The sequence below is a fragment of the Gopherus evgoodei genome, chromosome 13 (assembly GCF_007399415.2).
Source record: "Gopherus evgoodei ecotype Sinaloan lineage chromosome 13, rGopEvg1_v1.p, whole genome shotgun sequence".
Taxonomy (NCBI): domain Eukaryota; kingdom Metazoa; phylum Chordata; order Testudines; family Testudinidae; genus Gopherus; species Gopherus evgoodei.
Window position 1 is genome coordinate 18675561 of NC_044334.1, and position 22128 is coordinate 18697688.

Sequence of the window (22128 nt, forward strand, 5' to 3'; positions counted from 1 at the left end):
GTCACGGGCAATGGATTATCCCAACTCTCAAACCACACCCCCCACTCCAGTGCTAGAAATGGATTATCCTAGTCCCAGCCCGGAGGTTCCCGCTTCCCGGGCTAGAATGGTTTCACACACACCCCCACCGCGGGTAGTGATAGTTTGTTCCAGCCGCTTCCCCTGCGCAGGGCCAGCGATGGTTTAAGCCAGGAGTCACGGGGCGGAGGAGACCAGCGGGTGCTGGCGCCGCTCGGGCGGGAGTCGGGGTCCGTGGCGGCGGTAGCAGCGGGTGCGTGAGGGCCGGTGTAGTGAACCGGCGGCCCGGCTCGGCCCCTCACCACGGGAGCGAGGCCAGGAGGTGAGCTGGGTCACAGGCCCTTCGGGGGGAGCGGCTCCCTGGCCCCTGCGCGGGGCGGTGTCCCGGCTCCGAGGGGTTGGGGCCTGGAGCGCCGGGAGTGGGGGCGTCTCGGAGACGCAAGGGGCGTGGGGCTTCCCGATGGACGGCGGAGGGGGGCGGTATAAGACGGGGACCGCGCCGCGCGTTTGTCTGGGGTTCCGCCGCTGTGTGGGGCGATGATACACGCCACGTACCCGGGGTGGTGCTGGCGGGGGGGTCCGTGCGTCAGGATTCCCACCCCCCCGGCTGGGTCGCTAGCTGTGTGGGGCGATGATACACGCCACGTACCCCGGGGTGGTGCTGGCGGGGGGGGTCCGTGCGTTAGGATTCTCCCCCGCCCCCGGCTGGGTCGCTAGCTGTGTGGGGCGATGATACACGCCACGTACCCCGGGGTGGTGCTGGCGGGGCGGTCCGTGCATTAGGAGCGCGTCCCCCGGCCACGACTGCACAATAATGCCTGAGAGCTTCCCAGGCAGCTGCCCACAGCGGGGCAGAGCTGGGGATCTGGGCCGAGACAGGGAAAAGCCCTGTCCCCGGCGGAGTTGCGAGGCTCTCCCATCTGCAGTGTGACAGGTCCGGGAGGAGAAGGCAAGAGCTAGCTAGCAGGAGGCTCCATGAGAGAGAGGGTTTAGCTGTCCCGTGGTATCTGTTAAAACAGGGTGAATGCCAGTGCAACTGCAGTAGTTTTGTGTCTGGAATTACTTTAATGATTGTCAAAGAGTAATTGCTAGGTTTCAGAGTAGCAGCCGTGTTAGGCTGCATCCACAAAAAGAACAGGAATACTTGTGGCACCTTAGGAGATGAGAATTGTGTTTAAGCATAAACTAAAATCTACTGCAAGCTGAACTCCTTTCAAGAAAATGCTTTACACTGTCCACTGTTAAAGAACATAAGCGTTAACAATGTGAAGAGAGCAATGCTGTGTTTTGTAATACAGTGATAAAACTCTTGCTGACTAACAAATTTATTTGAGCATAAGCTTTCATGGGCTACAGCCCACTTTTTCGGATGTATAGAATGGAACATATAGTAAAAAGATATATATCTATACATACAGAGAACATGAAAAGGTGGGAGTAGATAAATCCACTGTGATTTGTTTAGTCTATTCCTCTTCCCCATTTTACATCGCAAAGGAGAGAGTGGTCTACAGTGATTTGTTTAGTTTATTCTCTACAGGTTTTTCTACTGCCTCCTCAGCATAGTATCTGAGCACCTTCTAGTAGCGTATTGAGCAACGTGACTAATATCTGTCATGTGTGGCTCATTCTTTCTCTCATCCTATTCCCCAGGGGAAAATTTAACATGCAGTGTAATGTTTTGTTTTATAAATTATATGTACACTGTGCTATGAGTAAGTATTAGCAAAAGCAATGTTAAATAAGTATCTATTATGCTTGAAACAGAAGGTGGCGCAGTCTATGATGGCTTGTAGATCCTGTGGGAATCTGTTCTGCAGTCTTGAACCAGCCCCTGAGAATTTGCAGTTTCCTGCACAGATGAGTTTTACCTTGCAATGGAGAGATCCATTGTGCCCCAGAAGCGGAGTTTGTTATACTGGGGGAAGGAACTGAATTACCAAGATGCAATTTCCCACCTAGATATATAATGTATTTGCTCCTCTCTCCCTTATGTATCTTCCGTGGCTCATATCACAACTTATATTTTTGTACTTTTGTGAACCGTTTTTCTTAACTCAGTCTTTTAAAGATAAATGTTTCCTTTACAGATAGAGATTTTTCATCCCATTGAGGATTCAGTCCCTCTGAAACAAAGCAGTTGCTGTAGGCCCTGGGAATGCCGGTGTGACTTCAACCTCACTTATCTCTAGTTTCACTCAAACTATAGCAAAGCGAGAAAACAAGAACTGGCATTATGTCATCTTACACAAAAAACTATAATCCCTTTGATGATGATGATGATGATGAAGATTTGAAGCCAGTGAAGTGGAACAATGGCAATGACATCTTTGATGACCCTACTGAAAGGCAAGGTAGGGAGGCTACAAATAAACAGAGGTATCTTCAGCAGGAAGTTCTGAGGCGGGCTCAGGCCGCAGAGGACAGCACTAATAGATCTCTTTCCCTCATTTATGAATCTGAGCAAATTGGAGTAGCCACATCAGAGGTAAGTTCTTAATGACAGTAATGTTGATTTTATACAACATATAATATAATAAAAACTTCATGTAAGTTCTCTTCTGGTTTATTCAGTCATATATTAGACACATTCAGCAATATTAACTCTAAAGATAAAGAGACCAGTCAGGCCCACATCTTGTAAACATTTAAGCTTGTATGTGACTTTCCTCAGTAGAGTAGCATGGGGCTAAATGAGTGCAGGATCAGGAGACAAGTTTGATTGTGACAATATATTCATGCTGAGTGGCTTTAGCTTTTAACTAACCATATCAAAAAGGTCCGTATTGGCCTACTGGTCTTATTAAATGTCTGCGTAGTCTACACAAACTTCCAAAAACACCTGAAACCAGGAAAAAAAAATCTAGTTCAATACCTTAAAAAGCCTTAACTGCCAATATTTTGCTTGCTGTCATTGTGAACTGCTTTATAAACTGTATTTAAAGGGGGTTTAAGGTGAAAACTTTATAGGTCTTTTATCAAACACTCATATTAGTTTCTCTTGGTAGTCTGTAAAAATTGTTCATTGTTGCCAGGGCTGGGAGGTGATAATGGCAATGAAACTTAGTTAGGTATATCTCCCTCTCATAGAGCTGGAAGGGACCCTGAAAGTCATCAAGTCCAGCCTTCTGCCTTCACCAGCAGCACCAAGTACTGATTTTGCCCCAGATCCCTAAGTGGCCCACTCAAGGATTGAACTTACAGCCCTGGGTTTAGCAGGCCATTGTTCAAACCACTGAGCTATTCTTCCCCCAGTTAGTTTTTTTTTGTTTGGTTGGTTGGTTTTGTTTTGTTTTTAAATCCAAGTTGCAGGTTCCTTGGCTTCTTTAAAGTCTTAAGGAGAGCGAACCTGAGTTCTCTCAATGAAGCTTTCCTTTATAGGGTCTGATGAAGACTCTGATAACATTAGTCTGATGTGTAACTGTATTTTGATAAAAATGCCAATTAAAAATTAGCAAAACCTATCTAGGTATTCTGTTACCACAATTGTTTGTTGAAAATGATTGTTCTACCTGGGTAAAGTCTGATAGACCTTCTTTTTCCTGTTAAGCTGTGGCCTGTAACTAATATAGCACACAATGCAATGTGCTTAGACTCATCCCTGTTAATTATTTCCCTTAGTCTGATGGTGATGTTTCAGAATAAGTGGTGATGATACTCATTCCAAGTATCTTGAGTCACTAATTTGGTCTTCTGGGCTGCATCATCTGTTGAGGGAGGATGTTTGCTCAAATGGTAGCAATGTTTGCATATACTATTCTGAGGGAATACATATACACAAGTCATATAGTTGTCTATAATAACTTGCATGAGTAACTTGATTAAAGATAGTGAACTCTTCAATATGCACATTTCGAGAAAAATTCTGTAATAGTGGAAGGAAAAATCCAACCCTTATCACAAAACAATTTTGGTCTGATACTGAAAATCTGAAAGAAATTTGCAATGTAGGCCTGATTTAGTGTTAATGGTAGAGTCTGAATGGCACAGAAGTGATTGCTGGAGTGGGGAAACATAAAGTAAAAAGACACTATAAAACTGGTCATCTAAAATTTGGTAAATCTAGGAGAGAATATGGACAGCAGTTCTGTTTTTCATTAAAGCAACTGCAAGCAGATGGATTCTGGCTGCGTATCATTAAGCCATTGAAAAATCAAACTGCATACCTGTGTGCTTTAGAATTTTAAAAGCATAGGCTGTAGGAATCAGTTAATGCGGAAAAGACTCTTAGAAAAATGTTAGTGTGGTTTTCTTATATCAATGGATCCTTTCTGAATGACCTAGTGCAGACTATTAGTGTGAAAATGGTACCCTTTGTTAGTGAAAATGTCAGCCAGGAATTGAAATAATTCTAACAGCATTACTTGCCTCACTAGCATAGATTCTGCATTAGTAATCTCTTTTCAGTTCTGTACTTCCATGGTACAATGTAACACACCTAAGCAAGGGCAGATAAAGGTGTTAGGACCTGATAAAAATTGTGACTATAACAAGTTTCTAGATCTTGTTCACAGTAGGTGGCAGGAAGTTGGCATTTCTTAATAAGAACTGTAGAGCTAATGAAGGCTACAGTTGCCTTGCGCTGGAGTTGGCAGTTCTTGATTTTAGTGCCACAGGGCTAGACGCCTTAGAAATACTTTAGGGAGAAAGAGACGCTTTTTTGTTCAAGCATGTCTGTTTTCCTCTGTCTGCATTTTTTGCTTTCTCTTTTATTGGTTATCCTCCTCTTCCTGGAAGCTTTTAGTCATCCTTCTTCACAACTGTCTTCACAACTGTCACCGCCCTGAAATGTAATTGTCAAGTTTTTGTCGCTTTTGTTTACATGCATCTAATGCTGAAGACAGAATTAAATTAATAAGGAATCTTGTTGTTTCCACTTTTCTACTGAGCTTGTACGAAGGAATAGGAAAGTGAAACTAATTCTGCTGCTCCACTTTTGTGGAGCAGTAAGAAGCAGTCCCTTTGGGTGGCAGGCCAGAGAGCTTAGCGAGATGCTGGTTTGATTCCTGATCATAGCCTGCTTACAACTGCAGAGTACAGATTTACAAACATTTGTACTAACAGGTAGAGTGGTTCAAATCTGGACCATTTCTGTTTGTCACTTTCATCATCCACATTAGGAATTGCTGCATGCGTAATTAAATATGATATGAGGCAGCATGGTCTAGTGCAGTGGTCCCCAACCTTTTTGTGGCCTGTAGCACATTCATATTTTCAGAAGAGTGTGGCAGGCGCCAACAATTTTTCAAGGCTTATTTTGTATTTGTACATTAAATAATACGAAAAACATCATATTTAATATACATATGTGAATCCATAAGATAAAAAGGGTAATTTTACATGTAAAAGGTATTAATTAAATTATTCAGCAATTACTCTTTCACCTTACCATGTGAATTTGCTCTTTTTTATCTACCTGTAAGAAAAATTAAGGCGTTTTTACAAAATAAATATCATAAACAGTTTTCATCTTATTTATTTTAAAAAAGTTAAACATTGTTGAACTGCTGGTCCAAATATATTTATTATTCTTACTTTAACATAGGATGAACCTGCTGCCTCAGAGTTCCCTGTCTCCGGCAGGTGCAGGGCCATGGCTTCTCTTCAGCTTCAAAGCTGGAGAGAAGCCATGGCCCAGCGCCTGCCACGGACAGAGAACACCAGCACCTGCAGCCCTGGAGAAGCCGGAGAGAAGCCACGGCCCCATGCCTGCCAGGGACAGAGAACGCAGGTGCCCGCAGACTGCAGCCCCGGAGTTCTCTGTCCCCGGCAGAGGCCGGGCCATGGCTTCTCTCCGGCTTCAAAGCCGGAGAGAAGCCATGGCCTGGCGCCTGCCAGGGACAGATAACACTGGCACCTGCAGCTCGAGAGAAACCACAGCTCCGTGTCTGCCAGAGACAGAGAACACCAGTGCCTGCAGCCCTGGAGTTCTCTGTCCCTGGCAGGTGCAGGGCTGCGTCTTCTCTTCCCTGCTGAGCACTAGGCGGGTGCACATAAATGCCCCAGCGGGTGCCATGGCACCCGCAGGCACCACGTTGGGGGCCACTGGTCTAGTGGATATAGCACTAGGCTGGGACCTAGGAGAGTCCTGTTCTGTTCTTGGCTCTGCCAGTGACCTGCTGTGTGACCTTGCCCAAGTTACTTCTTTCTGTGCCACTGTTTCCCATCCACCCTTTGTCTGTCTTTTTAGACTGTAAACTCCTCAGAGACTTCAAACAGCACCTTGTGCAATGGGCCCCAAGGTCAGTTGAGGCCTCTAGGCACCAGCATAATACAAATAATAAATAATAATCACACAGAGGAAAGTTAGAACCTGGAGAACAGTGGGTTTAAAATGTAAGAAAACTTGCACTATATTTATCTTTGATTCTTGTGAGAATCTCCCATTGACATAATCAAAATTCTGCAGGTAGAATGAGAATAAAATAGCTTCTTAAATCTACATGTACACCTCTACCTCGATATAACACTCTCCTCGGGAGACAAAAAATCTTACTGCGTTATAGGTGAAACCGCGTTTTATCGAACTTGCTTTGATCCACTAGAGCACTGCTTTACCGCATTACGTCCGAATTCGTGTTGTATCAGGTTGCGTTATATCGGGGTAGAGGTGTTTTTCACAAAGCTATGGTATATAATAGCAGTTAAAAAGGGGTGTTTAAGGGTTATTGATGGGCCAGGAAATTGAAATTTTATATATGATTTTCACATATATAATATAAGAGGGGAAAAAAGATAAGGTTACAAAATATTGGAAGTAGCATTTCATGGATGGGGATTAATATAACTTGTCGAGTAGTCTAGACATATGTAAGCAAGGAGGGCTTAACTCAAATTTCAGGAAGGATTCAGTATTCTGGCTTCCTGTTTCCATCTAACTGGCTCTCCTGAGTAAGAACAATATCTTAAAGCTGTGACACTTTAAATGCATGTATGATAAACAAAGAGGATCTCTTACATGCTAAGGAGACGTACAGCAATTCTATATAATTATCCATAAAACACAGCCCGCTAGACTGAAAAGGGGAAATGCAGCTCTTGAAAGCTTATTCCTAAATGTTAACATCATTGACATCACAGTCTATCCCTTGACTTAACTAACTTCCGGTTTTCTATTTCCCTTTAGGAACTTGTACGTCAGGGTGAGGCACTAAAGCGCACTGAACGAATGGTGGATAAAATGGAGCAGGATTTAAAGATTAGTCAGAGACACATAAACAGCATTAAGAGTGTCTTTGGTGGTTTTGTAAACTACTTCAAATCGAAACCTCCAGAGACCAAGCCTGAGCAGAATGAAGCCCCTGAGTACCAAGGAAACAGCAGGTGAGTAGAATGACAATTTTAAGAGTGGTAGTGGTCAGCTGGAGTTGGCAGCAGAGGCGACGCATAGGTGGGGCATGTGGGATTTTTTTCATCCTTTTTCACAATTGCCATTGCCCTAGATTGGCCTGCGGAGGAGGGAGAAGGGCTCTGTTCTCCCACTGCACCTGCCCCCCAGCATGCTTGGGCCCCTGTCCCCAGCAGCCCCCACATGTAATATGGGGTGGGGAGAGCACCCAGGCTGGGGAGGGGGTGTCACTGGGCAAAGGAGACATGCAAGGTGGTAATGTGTCCTCCTCTTTAGATTGTGCCCACCTCCCCCTCAGTATGGGGAGGCATGAGTCATCTATGGTTGGCAGGGAGACCTGCTTCTTAGTAGAGAAGTCTTGAAAATTGATTTTGTGCACTGCAGGATGTAGACTAAAAGAACACTATTCCATCATGTCACCCCTATGGCTGGAATAGATTTCTTGAGATGGTCTGCAGGGCCACTATCCCCTTCTCTATTCGGATCCCTTCTTAAAATCTACTTCTTGCACAATTTAGAAGTAGCCAACACATTTTAGTTTAAATAACATAACCTCCATTCTCCTTTATTCCATGCTGTGTACTAGCCTGAGTAATAGTCATCTTACTCTGTTGTGCTGTGTCTGATATTGAACCCCAGTTCTGCGCTAGAGTGTGCATAGGCACCAGTCAGCACAGACCAAACTGCAGTGTTGAGGCTTTAGTTTGTAAGCTCTTTAGGTCAGTGACCAAGTTTTTCATCTGTATTGTGATCTCCTAGCACATACTTTGGTACTCTGTACTAATAAATATAAGCCTCTGGAATTTTGATCAAACCAGCATGCGTTTCTGCCCACTAAACATGACAAGTCTTCGATACTTAAATGGTCAATCAAATATTGCAAAAAATATTCGTTATATGTTAGACAGCTAAATCTTTAATTTTCTAACTTGATTTCAAAATTTGGAAGAAAAAAATAATGTTTTTAAGCCTTAGTCATGGAAATTATATTGCTGCGAGTTTGTACTGGTACATGCAGATATATTTCATGGGGTAAATAAGAAAGTTGACTATTTAAAGCATTTGAAGACAAAAGTGCTGTATGGGTGCTAAGTGTTTTTCATGATCTCTAGAGAAAATAAGTATCATCACAGGATGGTAAGAAACTATATTAAATATAGCTGATCCAAAATTGAATAACTTTTATTTTAGTTGATACAGAATTTGCCTTACAGTAGTTCTGAAATGTTCCAATTTTCCAATGACTAGTAATGGGGATCAGGTTCTTTCAATTGTATGTTGTAAATTAGCAAGATAGTGACTATTTTCTTCTCTGATGCTTTTGCTAAAAAAATTTTTTTTTGTTTTTTGGTACTTTGTGGTAAGAGTAATTTCTTATTATCTAGAAAGTTCCTTTAATGGGAACTCTGTAGAGGTTTGTAGTTGTTCAGCCTTGTAAACTTGCATACCAGTTTAAAAAGGAAAAAAAGTAGAAAATCCAGAGCTGGACCCCTGCCATAATCAAGCATACTGAAAAACTCCCTCTTAAATATCATGTGGTCTTGTACTATTTCTCTTTCCAGTTTACTAACAACTCTGAATAAAAACAAACAAAAAAGCTAACTGACTTCTTAGAGCAGAAGCATGTGACATTCACCTTCAATGCAGCAGCAGTGTGTGAATAACACAGCAACATTGTACCTGTACTGTTGTTTCGGGGGCAGGGGGCAGGTTAGTGTTTGGTCTTTGGCTATATGTCTTGGCGAGTGCATCCACTGGTAAAGACTGACGGCTTGATTCTGTTCCCACAGAAGTTTATAGGAATTTTTCTGCTGTCTTCAGCGGGGGCATGATTGAGCCATGTAAGATTTAAAAATAAATGTCAAGAGAAGGGGAACTTTCTAAGTAAGAAGCAGTTAGCTATTCTTAAAGGAATTTGGAGCCTAATTCTATTCAATTGGTACAAAATTCAACCAGTGGGCACCAAGAATATTTCATCTTTATTTTTTTCTCTCACCAGATTAAAAGAAGCCATGGTCTTTAGTAAAGAACAGGAGTCAAAGTACCAGGAGAGTCATCCAAATTTAAGGAAGCTGCATAATTCTGGTTTGTTAATTTATTTGATGTTGCCCGTCACTTTGGGTGTACTTTACATAGCTTAGAGCTGTGTCTATTTAGCCTTCCTGGAAAGAGTATCATCACATATAGACGCTAACAATAAAGAGGATTAGAAGTTTGCAAGATTCAGCACTGTTCCTTCCTCCTGCAGATGCAACCTAAGCGGTATACAAGAACCTACCTAGTCTGTTCAAGTATAGCCATATCCTGTCCGTCAAATGGTTAAAAATGGTTCAGAAGGAGCATATTTCAACCATGTATTACCACAGCTTTCAAATGTGGCTGACTCCTTTATCAGTACAGATGTAGCTAATCCTAGTCAGGGAGACACGTCTTATTCATACAAAATAGCATGTAGGCTTTTGTTCTGTTCCTTGCTCTTGTACTAAGCAAACTTCAGCTAATGTCTGGTGCTGAATGGCCATAGCCTGCTTTAAATAAGGGCCCATGTTATAGCTAGTTTTCTATATTTGTGAGGGTTAGAAAATACTGAAGTCTTTGAAATAGATCTATAAATAAAGCAACACTGTACCTTACTGATCTAATGCACACTGAAAACGTAACAATTGTGTGAACTTGGTGTTTAGCACTTAAATGCTAAGTGGTGAAATTAACCATTTACCCTGTTATGACACTTCTGGCTCTATATTGTTTGTCTGCCAACGTATAGAGCGCTTCACTCTGAAGATAGCAAAGCATTAATTTACAACAGAAGGCTAGAAGCCTTTCAATTAATTAAAAAACAAACACAAAACTTGGGATTTCTTGTGTTTAAAACATTTAAATAGATTTCCAACATATGAAAGCTGACTACAAGAGCTTCCTAGTGACTTGCCCTTGAGGGGTACTAGTTGGCTTTTGTGGCTTTGGTCCAGTTTTTTTCCCAGCTAAGTAACAGAACTGCAGAAAGCAACACACAGGACGTTAGTTACTGCTTTAATTTACAGCTAGGAAATCCACTTGCAAACTTGTATCTCTGCATATTGTAAAGCTAGACCTACTGATAGTGATGTTGCATTGAATCTAATAGGTCTCACTGAGAAAGTCAGATGACAAAAAGCCAGCTGTCAGTCAGTTAGAGCAATTCTTAGTAGTTCTGAACCATTTCTGTGTTTGTTTATGTGGACTAGAAATGTCTTATGTTGTTAACAGACTATGATTTCAGTGGAACCAATTCAGAATTTTCTGTCCAACCTGATGTTTATCCAAAGAATCAACATCTCCGAGCTTACCACCAGAAAATTGACAGCAACTTAGGTGAGTTACTAATGAAAGCTCTGTGACTTGACTTGATTTCCATATCTTGCTATTTAAAGCCTGAGAGAATTCAGAGCAGTCTATTCCTAGCTAGCTCTGTCCTTAAAACTTTGTGTTTAGTTTACACACAGACCTTTTGATCATACAATATCCTCTGTGTATGCAGTTTCAATTTCAAAAGCTTCTGCCTGGTAGATCTGCTACATGCTTTAGGCCAGTCTTCACAATGAAGTCCCATCATGTTTCGCACATACTATGAATTTAGTGGTCTGCTTCTTGTCCAAAATGGATTTTGACCAGATGGCAGACTGTTGTAGGACAGATGGCACAGGTTAGTAATAGATCTGAGTTAAAAATGCTTTTAACATAAAACCAGTTATAGATTGAAACTGGCAAGGATTATTGCAATAGTATAAATATGTATGGCAACTAACATCTGTAATGGGGTATCCCTGTTGGGGTCTCAGCGTTTTCTGTTCTCTGTGTGCCTATGGCTTTTATTTCAGTATTGGACTTCACTAAGACAAAAACAATTATTCAAAGATGTTTGGTTACTGAACTGCTGAACAATTTATTTTTTTAAAGAAAGCCACACTACAGTCATCCCAAAACTTTTTAACCTGATACCAATTGCTACTTTGCATAATTTAAATATCTTGCCTTTGACTACATCAAAATAATATCTGCTGTATGTTTAACCAGTCACTGTGCAGACATTCCTATGCAACATCTCTTCAAGTGAATGGAACAGGGCCAAGCAGGTTCATCCGGCTATGCTGAAAAAGCACATTAGCTGGGTATTACTGATAAGAATACCAGTAAAGAAATACTCATGTTAGCATTTAAATACCAAAAATATGAATACCATAGTCTCCTGTAATGTAGAATGTACCATTTATTTTGCATAGTATGTTTGAGTTTATATGAATGTCAGTAACACATCAGTTTGGATTCTGAAGCCTTCATAAGCAAATGCTTAACTTTCTTTTAATGAGCTTAAAATTCTGGAGAAAATGGGAACAATTGAAGGAATTAAATTCTTAATGTGTGGATTTGATTATCTTTCTGCATATATTAGTATCTCTGAAGAAAGTACAATCGTAAATGTTTTATTCTGTATAAAATGCCTCTGTAGTTGTCTGCTCTGTCTGACCTGGAAAGAGGGATATGGAAGAAAACAAATACATGAAGAATCAGGATGCTGAGCCATAAGCGTTAGAATAGATATAACTGTTCTACTCCCATTCTGTTTTGAATTTGTTAGTTTCCAAAACATTTATGCCAGCCAATTGTGCAGGAAACGTCTTTTCTGTAGCTGAGTACTTCAGAGAACACATTCTAGGGTATGGGAGCAAGTAAACCTGCTCGTCCACATTAAACAAACTTGTACCTTATGGAAAGAAATGCTCTAAAAATCAGTGTACAGGAAGTGGGTGTACTGCAAGGATTGGGGCTTTATAGAATTAACCATTTTTATGCCTGTGTATTTTGATCTTTTTTTTACAATAAATATCAGTTTAAAGAACTAACTGTGAGAGACTGCTCATGTTAGAGTGTCAAATGTACAGCGGCAAGGAAAAAAATATCTATCCTTAAAGTAAAGGGAGAAAGTTCACGTTTAAATATACACCTCTACCTCGATATAACGCTGCCCTCGGGAGCCAAAAAATCTTGCCATGTTATAGGTGAAACCGTGTTATATTGAACTTGCTTTGATCCACCGGAGTGTACAGCCCCGCCCCTCCGGAGCACTGCTTTACTGTGTTATATCGAGTTGCATTATATTGGGGTAGGGGTGTATTTTAGACACAACAAATACCTTAGTTTATAAAGATCAAAATTAGTTTTCACCATTTGTGTCTTTTAGTTTACAATGTACTTACTTTGAGTTACGAAAACAGATTAGTCACTTTTCTGGTACTAATGTGCTACCAGTGTTGTAACATTTATGTTGCAAATATTGTAGGGGAATAGTTAAGCAGCTTTCACTGACACTTGGTTTAATTTAAGGTTTTGGGGGAAATGCGAATTTTGACAGCACCCATTTAAATGGCACCCTCTATCGTGTAATTCCTGCTGTTTGAACCTTCATACTCCCTCTCTCCATTGGCAGATGACATGTCCTCTGGGCTGGGCCGTCTGAAAAACCTGGCTCTGGGTCTGCAGACAGAAATTGATGAGCAGGATGACATTCTTGATCGTCTAACTGGAAAAGTAGACAAACTGGATGTCAATATTGCAAGCACTGAAAGAAACATCCGACAACTTTAAAGACTTCTCAGAAATTCTTTCCTTCAGTGTAAGATCATCTTGGATGTTTATCTTGCTGGGGGGGTTTCTTTTTTTTTTTTTTGGCTTTAAATCTTGGGCAATATCCATTTCTTACTTTGTTAGTGGCTTAGCTATCATTAAAATTGCAGAATCTTGAGTGCAACATAAGATCTTAAAATATTTCTTAATATGTACATTAGACAGCACATCTTTCTGCATCGGGTTACGATCCTTCACTCTGGATACCTGCTCATATGTATTATGATGTGCCATGTGCATATAGGAATTTTCTGTCTACATGTTTCAGTGCCCTTACTCTTAGAACTGTGGCAAAGAAAATAACTAAATTTTGCACCTGTTTTGCAAGGAATCGTTTAAGAATTTAAAAATAGCTATATGTAAAAATACAGATTACCAGCTGTAAAAATAATTCTGAATGATGTCCCCTAGCATTTCTGTGTGTGTTCCTAAGGAATCTCAGAGGTCTCCAAATAACTGGAATAGTTGTCAAATGTGACATGCAATGATGCTAGTACTAACACCTGTGCCTAGGGGGAAGTGATTCTGCACGCTCAAAAATCCTCCACTGATGGTGGCGGTTGTCCTTTATGTGCTGCTTTTCGCCAGCCTACTGAGTAGGTGGCTATTTGAACAGCAGCATCTCTCTTAAAAATGGAGATTTGGACTAGTACTTCAATTTTAAAAATTTTAATTTTTTCAAATAGGAAAGGTGGAGTGGGGGAGTTCATGCCATAGTCTTATGTGATGACTATTTCTTCCACCGCCATCACCATGGTTGAGAAATTAAACTTGCACATATACCTACATGCTCTCCAGCTCTCTGGCGTTGCAATTTTTAGTTCCTACAGATGACAAATGTTTTAATTACTTCCAGTTTTCAAAATCCAAACTGGAATCCACCTGCTGGGTTTATTTTCCCCTTATGGCTTTGTAAATAACACTGTTAAACAAAAATCATTTTAATTCTACAGCTGTGGGAAGGTAACAATCAAATGATCATCATCTATCTGCCTGATTGGTGACGTCTCTAAAATGAGCAGATAATATCGATTCAGATCTTATTGGACAAGTGTCCATATTGCAAAATTCGCCACCACGTTTGACAATAAGAACCTGGTTGGCAGTCCCAGCAGAGAGACCAGCAAATTAAAACCCTGTTCACTGCACCTCGTCCCTCCAGGTTGTCATGGCACATCGATTGGCACCGTGGAGAAACTTGCATTGTATACAGTTGCCTGTGCTTCATGTTGTGTTGATAAATGGAAATCTTTGGTGTCTAGGTCTGTTGATTCAGTACCTTTCATAATCACTAAATTAACACATTTTTCCCGTTTTAAAAAAAGACTTGTTCAAATCCCATCTTCTGCCTTGGTGTGAACATACTCCCTCTAGCGCATAAAGGACTTAGAGAATTTTCAACCCTCTTGTTCTATACAGTCTGTGTAGGAAAGTAAAGCATTAAACCATCTGAACTTCCTTGCTATTGGGGGGCAATGGTACTGGAAAATATCTCCTAGTGCTCCTGGTAATTACATTTCTCTGATTAAACCATTTGAAAACTAGTTTATGCTGCATCCTGCCCTGCTGGTGTCACAAATATCACTTTGCAAAGAAAGTGGCTGCCACCAGCCGGAAACACACAGGTGCCAGTTATAAGAGTATTCTGCTGTATATCTTTCATCACCTTTTTTAATTTTCTTTTCATCTCCCATTTGGAAGTTTTGAGAGAGCCTATTACTACCTACACATCTTCTGCCCTTGTGTATACATACCATTACTAGTGCTTTCCCCCATTGCCAGGATATTCACGAGTGATTAGCTGTCTCCTCTTAATGTTAAGGCATTTATTTAGGAAGTAACAGATATCATTAACTTGTAAAAAGCTGAAAGCATGTGAGGGGAAGGAAGATTCAAATGTTTGTCTTCCTACCTTTGATGGCTTATTTAAGTACGCGTCAGAAAAAATTGTATGTGTGGGGGGAGGGAGGTTGTGTTTTCTTGCTATAGAACTTCCAGAACACAGTGCTGATTGACAGAGGCATCTTTTATGCGTCCAAGCTGTGTGTATATGTATTCTATCCCGAGTTTAAAAAATTGTGGAAAATTCCACTACTAGTTAGTAACACTATTATCTTATTTGAAATCTGCCTTCACGTGTATATGTTTACCCTGCAACTAGACTTTTCCTAAAGCAAGACCTTGGTAATCAGTGTGCAGGCTGAATAGTTTTCTCCATTGAGTTCTAGCTACATTTCTTCTCCATTAGCTACAAGATCCAGCTACGTGTTCATGTATATTGAAAAATGAGAGGAAGATGGGGCTTGGATATGAACAGTGATGGCAATAGATTGGTTAGTTTAACAGGGATGCCTTTCTGACATAATTTATTTTAAGAAGAAATATAATTTATTGCACAAAACAGAACTTTTTTTAATAATGTAGTTTTATCAACCTTACTAAAAGCTGCTTGTGTCCTTGGGGGAAGACCTTTGCTATAAGATATCTACTTTGGCTTTTAGAACATTTTGATCATTACACATTTCAAACCAGAACTCAGAATTACGCGGGATTTCTACAAAGGCCTAATTTCTCCTCTCTTTACTCAACCCCATTCACCTTTGCCAGTTGGTGACATCTGCTGTTTCCTCATTGTTTACGGGCTTCCTGCTCTACTAACGTCTATGGTCCCATTTTTAAAGGGTTGCTTTCCACATTAGGGCTCTTTTGTGGGGATGAGAGTTGTGTTTAAGCATAAACTAAAATCTACTGCAAGCTGAACTCCTTTCCTAGCTTTCATAGAAAATGCTTTTCACTGTCTGCTGCTAAAGAACATAAACGTTAACAATGTGAAGAGAGTAATGCTGTGTTTTGTAATACAGTGATGAAAATCGTGCTGACTAAAAACTACTTTTCAAAAAGAGGAAATAACTGAAAAGCTGACTTTTTTTTTTTCCTAGAAATTTCTGTCTTCCCATGCTGCTGAAGGCTTAATTTCTATAACTAGTCTTTTAGATCCTAAAATACCATTTCATCTTTCTGTCGGATACCATTGAGAAACTTACCCTCTCATGTTGGCCTAAGCTTTTTAAAAATGATTCTGCAAGCTTATCCTTGAGTGCCAGTTCAACCAACTATTCAGCTTAAGAGTGCCTGTTAGCAGGGTAGCTCCCTTTCTTTACAGCAGAACTTCAAAAACAGACTTCAATGAGAAACTGCTGAATTGGAATTATTTGCAAACTGGACATCATTAAATTAGGCTTGAATAAAGACTGGGAGTGGAGGTGTCATTACACAAAGTAAAACTATTTTCCCATGCCAATTTTTTTCCTCTACTGTTACTCACACCTTCTTGTCAACTGTTGGAAATGGGCCATCCTGATTATTACTACAAAAGTTTTTTTTTTTCTTTCCTGCTGATAATAGCCCACCTTAATTGATTAGTCTCGTTATAGCTGGTATGGCAATACCAATTTTTTCATGTTCTCTGTATATGTATATCTTCCTACTGTATTTCCCACTACATGCATCCGATGAAGTGGGTTTTAGCCCACAAAAGCTTATGCCCAAATAAATGTGATAGTCTCTAAGGTGCCACAAGTATTTGTTCTTTTTACTAGTAATACTGTAGACTGGGCAACATTTATTGGCTTGAGTGGCAGTGTTAAATATCAAAATAGGGTTGCAAAAACTTATATGCAGGTATCTTTATAAAGTGAGACTGGCTCCCTTGTAGGAAGATTTATTTCTTTAAATGAGGTTAGGGGTATTACAATTATTCAGAATTTTTATCTGTCTGAGCATAGATTTGACAATAAGCAGCCTTCTTTTCAGAAATTAAATCTGGCCATTGGTTTGTAATAAATTGTACCTATAAAACTGTTCTTGAGCATTGAACCAAAACTGCACTAAATCTAGAGCAGCCAAGATGTAGGCTCTAAGGCCCTGTTCTTCCACTGGGAACTGCACAAGCTGAGTCTAACTGAAATCATTGGGGTTCTGCCTGGGCACACGGGTCTCCCTGCATGGTACTCCGTGCAGGATCATGGCCTATGACTTTGTATGTGCATACAAAATGTCTGGAAGAAACTCTTTCTTTTGCTGTATTGAGGCTACTGTATTTAGATTGTATGCAAACAATACTCTGAAAATTTAGCTTGTTTGTCCAAATTTTCAGTTTTTTACATGATTGAAATGTAAAATATTTTGCTGCCTAATAGCTGTTGTGAATGTTAGCTTATGTAAAACTAGGAAATAGAAAATACTTTTTCTAGCTGTTCAGCCTTCAGAACAAACTGACTTTTGTTGTTCCTTTTACATGGATAAGTCCATAGAAAAAACGTTTTTGGCTTTGCAATGTGTGTGACATCAGCATTACAGGTAGTGATTATTTGACTACAGCCCTGGCCTTTATTTTAATAATAACATAATTATATACCACACAGATTTAATTGTTTATGCAAGCAAAAGCGAAGTCTTCTCTTTCTTTCTTAAAGAAAGATTAAAATGGATTATAATTCAGCAATTTAAGATGTCAGATGGAATCTATATTGAATGGTGAGATGCTCAATAAAGGTGCTTATCGTACATGAAGACTTGTTGCATTTTATTTCCAAGATGAAAGTATTGTTTCCAGATGCTGGACACCATCAGAGTATATTGATTGAATTTTTTTCCATAAAAGGATATTCTTTAACTGAGGATATTTCCATTATAAATAACATTCTGTCCACTCCCAAAAGCTGCTCTAGTGTGGTGTCATTCGTAGGAACTATAACTCTGGAAGGAGATGCTTTAGCAAATCTTGTAATTTCACCAGTCATTTCCTGCTGAATGACAACCCCTAATACTATATAGGAAAACTAGGATTTCCAATGCATGGGCCTATTGGGATTGCTGTGCCTGGTAGCAGATGCTTTTGAGAGTGGGGTGAATTTCTGCCTGACTCTGTGGTGATCACTCTAGTATCTGAATCTTGGGGTTTGGCATGCCCTCAATTAACATGCATAGCTTTAATTGTTGGTAATAAAATGTAGACTTTTTAAATAAAAACATCAAAATCCTGCCACAGTATTCAAGTCTAGCAGTGAATATCACAGGTTGGCTACATTCTGTGTAAGGGGCAGCCCTTAGGGAATAAGGCAATCAAATTATATAGTGTGTTGCAAGCTTTAAACCAGCAGGAATGTAGTTTTGGGCATGGTCCCCAGTCTGGTCATACCAGTATTTTCGAAGGTGCCTGTAACAGTGGTGGTGATGGTACTTGTATTTGGGGAGTGTAATGTGGATTTTGGAAACCTCTGTATGGTAGGGATTTAAAAACCTCAGTGTCAGTTAGTGCCACAGGAAAGAGCCTTTGAAGGTCTTATTGCAAGAAGTTCTCAGTAGAAATGAGCTAGTTCTTAGAGGAATCAGAATGGTGCTTAGAATTGAAGTATCTACTACAATTCTAGTGCCACTTGTGTCCCTCAGCATGGATCTCCTACAAATAGGAGTTGAGAACCCCTCTGTCCTACCTTGTAAATGTGGCAGACAAATCCTAGAGTACAGCAGAGATGTTGGAGAGAAGTTAGAAGCACTGTGTACACTAGTCTCTTCTGGGTCTCAGCTCACCGTACTTATGTACAGACTTAATTCTAGCAGTTGTGGAAGAAATCTATCTGGCTTCATGTGAAGATATGGGGGTGTTTTATTTATGGCTGGCCAGGTATTTTCTACCTTTTATGCTCTCTTAATGGGTTTCCTTGACCATAACTGAATCCTTGGCTTTCTTGGAAGTGAGAAAGTGAAAGGGAGGTGAAGGAGAGATGCTCATGCAGTTATGTAGGCAAAAAATGGAACGATTGTCCTTTTGGAAGAAATGGATACCCTAACCTCAGCTGTGTGTTTCTTTTTCTCCCCCAGCCCCTTCTTCTTTCTCATCATCCTCAACTCCCCTCCTCTCCTCCACCACACAAATCTCCAGGAAAGAGAGAATTCTCCCATTTTTCATTTCCTTCAGTGTGCCTTTTCCCCAGGGGAACATAAGATTTATAGAATCCTGGGGCTGAAAGAGAGGTGGAGTTGGCCCCAAAATAAGATGGCTGCCAAACTGTTATTAGGAAGCTGTCTGGATGTCTCACTAGGGGTAGGGGCTGTGTAAATACAACAACTTGGTAGCTCTGCACCAGCTATAAAGGGCCTAGTTGGAAAACTATCAGGCTGTGACTACACTGTAGACAAGAGTGGAGGTCCCTAACAAACAGATTCGCATTGATGCCTTGTGGGAGAACGGACCTCCTTGACATCCTAATTCTGTTTTTCTTGGTTTGTATAGCTTTCTTAATTAGTTTGTTGGTAAATATGATTTTTCTGTTTATGGAAAATCAATTCTATCCAAAGGTGAGCCCAACACTCTATAAGCAGGTTACATTCTGCCTCCAACAGTGTTTGGTCTTGTCAGTACACCCAACATCCTTCTGTTTTTCACAGAAATTGGGGCAACAGAGATGTGAAATGTGCTACTAAGACACTCTGGTTTCTTTTTCCTTCATCATGGCAAGGAAGGGAGAGGAGGGGGGTTGGCATTTATAAATAATGTAACCAAAATGTTCATTGTCCCTAGAATGTGCTGGACATTGCCCTTAAGAGTTTATAATCTAAATAGACAACATGCATGCACATAGCAGTGGGTGAAAGAGAGGATGTTTGTTTTTAATCTCTCATTTTTAAAATGTTTATCATTTTGCCTTTATTTATGTAAAGCTGTAACCAGACTTATCAGATGTGTTTAAAGTAAAACAGACAAGGATTAATGTTTATGTATTTTGTTTTTATGTTTGTTTCACAAATACCAGTCTATTTACTCATTGGTTTTAATCCTTTTTTTATGGTCATTTTAATTCTGCTCCTCTAACTTAACCCTGTCCCTATACCCCACTTTCCTTTCCCCTATATCTCTGCACTGTGACCCTTAGCGTTCCCTCCAGCTTCCTCTCTATTCCTCCATCCAACTATTTATCTCCTTCCCTTCATTAGACCTACCCCTCTTACCCTAATGGAAAGGAAAGGGGTTCTGCTGATGTTGATAAGTAGACCTCTTTTCCCTTTGTCCCTCCATTGAGTCCAAATTCTTCTCAGCCCCGGTAACGGGGGAATTCAGGAGACATGGGTTCAGATCCTAGTTCTGTCAGTTTCCTTGTGTAACCTTGGGCAAATCCTTCTGTGCCTTAATTCCCTTTCTGTAAAATGGGGATTGTAATATTCCCCTATTTCACCAGGGTAGTGTCAGGTGAAATTAACCCATGATCAGGAGCTGCTTGCATGCTATTGTGATGGGGGCGATAGTTAACTAGCTAGAAAGCTGTCCGTGCTAGATGCTGATCTGTTATTGGCTGGATCCCTTCTAGATGAGCCCTGTACTGTTTTAGCTCATTGAACAGTTAGTGGTTGGGTTGTGGTGTCTGGGGGAAAAAGTTCTTCAGCCACAATCACCGCCTAGCTCATTTTTTGAGGAGACCAATACTGTAGTTGGGCTTTCATCACAGAAGCTGAAAGCAAAGGAGATGAAGATGATTCACAGGTGCATAGTACATTGGCCAAACCGGAAAGTCTCTACGCAAAAGAATAAGTGGGCACAAATCAGACGTCAAGAATTATAACATTCAAAAACCAGTCGGAGAATACTTCATCCTCCCTGGATACTCAATAACAGACTTAAAAGTGGCAATTCTTCAACAACAAAAGTTTCAAAAACAGACTCCAAGAAACTGCAGAACTGGAATTAATTTGCAAACGGGACGCTGTCAAATTAGGCCTGAATAAAGACTGGGAGTGGATGGGTCATTACACAAGCTAAAAGCTAATTTCCCCATGCTAATTCTTCCCACTAGTGTTACTCATACCTTCTTGTCAACCGTTTGAAACGGGCCACCCTGATTGCCACTACAAAAGTGATTTTTTTTTCCTCCTGCTGATAATAGCCCACTTTAATTGAATTGTCTCAATAACTCATTGTTCTGGCTACACTGGCTTTCTTAGCATTTCTAGGTTAGAATTTCTGGAAAGGTATTTTCTTTCAACAATCTCCATAAGCTAAATAAATAACTTTTTTAAAAAATGTTTGTTTTACTGATCTGCATCTGGACTGTACTATTTCCCACTCCAGCTACTGTGCTCCAGTGCTAGGTTTACATTGGCAAACTCTCAGGAGCCTGAAGGCTTCACATGTGTGCGAGGGAGGTGAGCATAACCCCTCCCCATGTGTATCACATGGTTTCAACTGAATCTTTTGGCTTCTACCAGGCAGTAACAAAGGTCATTCTGGTTAAGATGGAATAATGCTATTTTCTGGACTGTGCTCTGTTAACAGAGATGAAGGAGGCAGCAACCAGTCACCATAATTCAGCAAGGCATGTGCCTAACTTTCACCATGTGGATAGTACAATACATGTCAGTGGGGGTTATTCGCATCCTTAGTCAGACACATGGTTACATACTTGCTTAGTCACTCAGGGCCTGTGTTATTTGGTATCTTGTAGCATCTTCAGTAATCTCTAAGGAAACTTCTTTCTCCCCTAGGCTTGGTGAGTGTCAGTACTGTGGGGACAGTTCTCATGAGAACATATTTTTGTTCTTGTTTTTTGACCTTTTGTGGTTCTCTTTCAACTTTTTACTCCCTGGGAATAATGGCATATAATAGAATTTGAACAGTTCAAAGATTTGGACTGAAATTTGATAAGTTTTGTGAAATTTTAGTACTTTTGTTGAGGATGTTTATAAAATGAGATGTCTTAGCAGAGAAAAGAAATTCATTGAGATATATTCTTACCCTCTTTTTGCGATGATTTTTAAACTATTCAGTTAGCCATTGGCCATGTACTATAACAGCTCTACCTGACTTTTATTTTGAATTTCATCAACTGCTTTCCCATTTTGATAACTCTTTCTGCAGTATATCATGACTGGAGTGTTGTCAAATAATGAAGGAGCTGGGAGAAAACAGCCAGGAGGGATAACTTGAAAATCTGCTGACAAGAAGCAATTAAAGGCAATGTTGGGATATAGTAAAAGATGGAAAATATTGAAACTCGCCAGAAATATCAAAATAAACATCAGCAACGGTCATGTCTCTGAAGTGA

General features: G+C 40.3%; 1 protein-coding gene across 2 annotated transcripts; it reads left to right on the plus strand.

The window, feature by feature from the left end:
* Positions 1-177: 177 nt before the first annotated feature.
* SNAP29 (synaptosome associated protein 29) lies at positions 178-22110 on the plus strand. Of its 2 annotated transcripts, none has more exons than XM_030582592.1 (7): positions 178-340; positions 2109-2506; positions 7145-7341; positions 9366-9451; positions 10616-10720; positions 12834-13019; positions 21942-22110. In XM_030582592.1, exons 2-6 carry the CDS (start codon positions 2255-2257, stop codon positions 12989-12991), a joined length of 798 nt encoding a protein of 265 aa, XP_030438452.1. In that variant the 5' UTR covers positions 178-340; positions 2109-2254; the 3' UTR covers positions 12992-13019; positions 21942-22110. The 2 variants fall into 2 exon arrangements, with proteins under 2 accessions (XP_030438452.1, XP_030438453.1); XM_030582593.1 differs by lacking the exon at positions 21942-22110 and adding an exon at positions 15970-16271.
* Positions 22111-22128: the final 18 nt, after the last annotated feature.

Excerpts from the sequence above, each read along its gene's own strand:
- SNAP29 (XM_030582592.1), top strand. The coding sequence starts at position 2,255 with ATGTCATCTTACACAAAAAACTATAATCCCTTTGATGATGATGATGAT. Across the intron at positions 9,452-10,615 it reads AAGGAAGCTGCATAATTCTG|ACTATGATTTCAGTGGAACC; the intron begins GTTTGTTAATTT and ends TGTTGTTAACAG. Across the intron at positions 10,721-12,833 it reads GAAAATTGACAGCAACTTAG|ATGACATGTCCTCTGGGCTG; the intron begins GTGAGTTACTAA and ends CTCCATTGGCAG.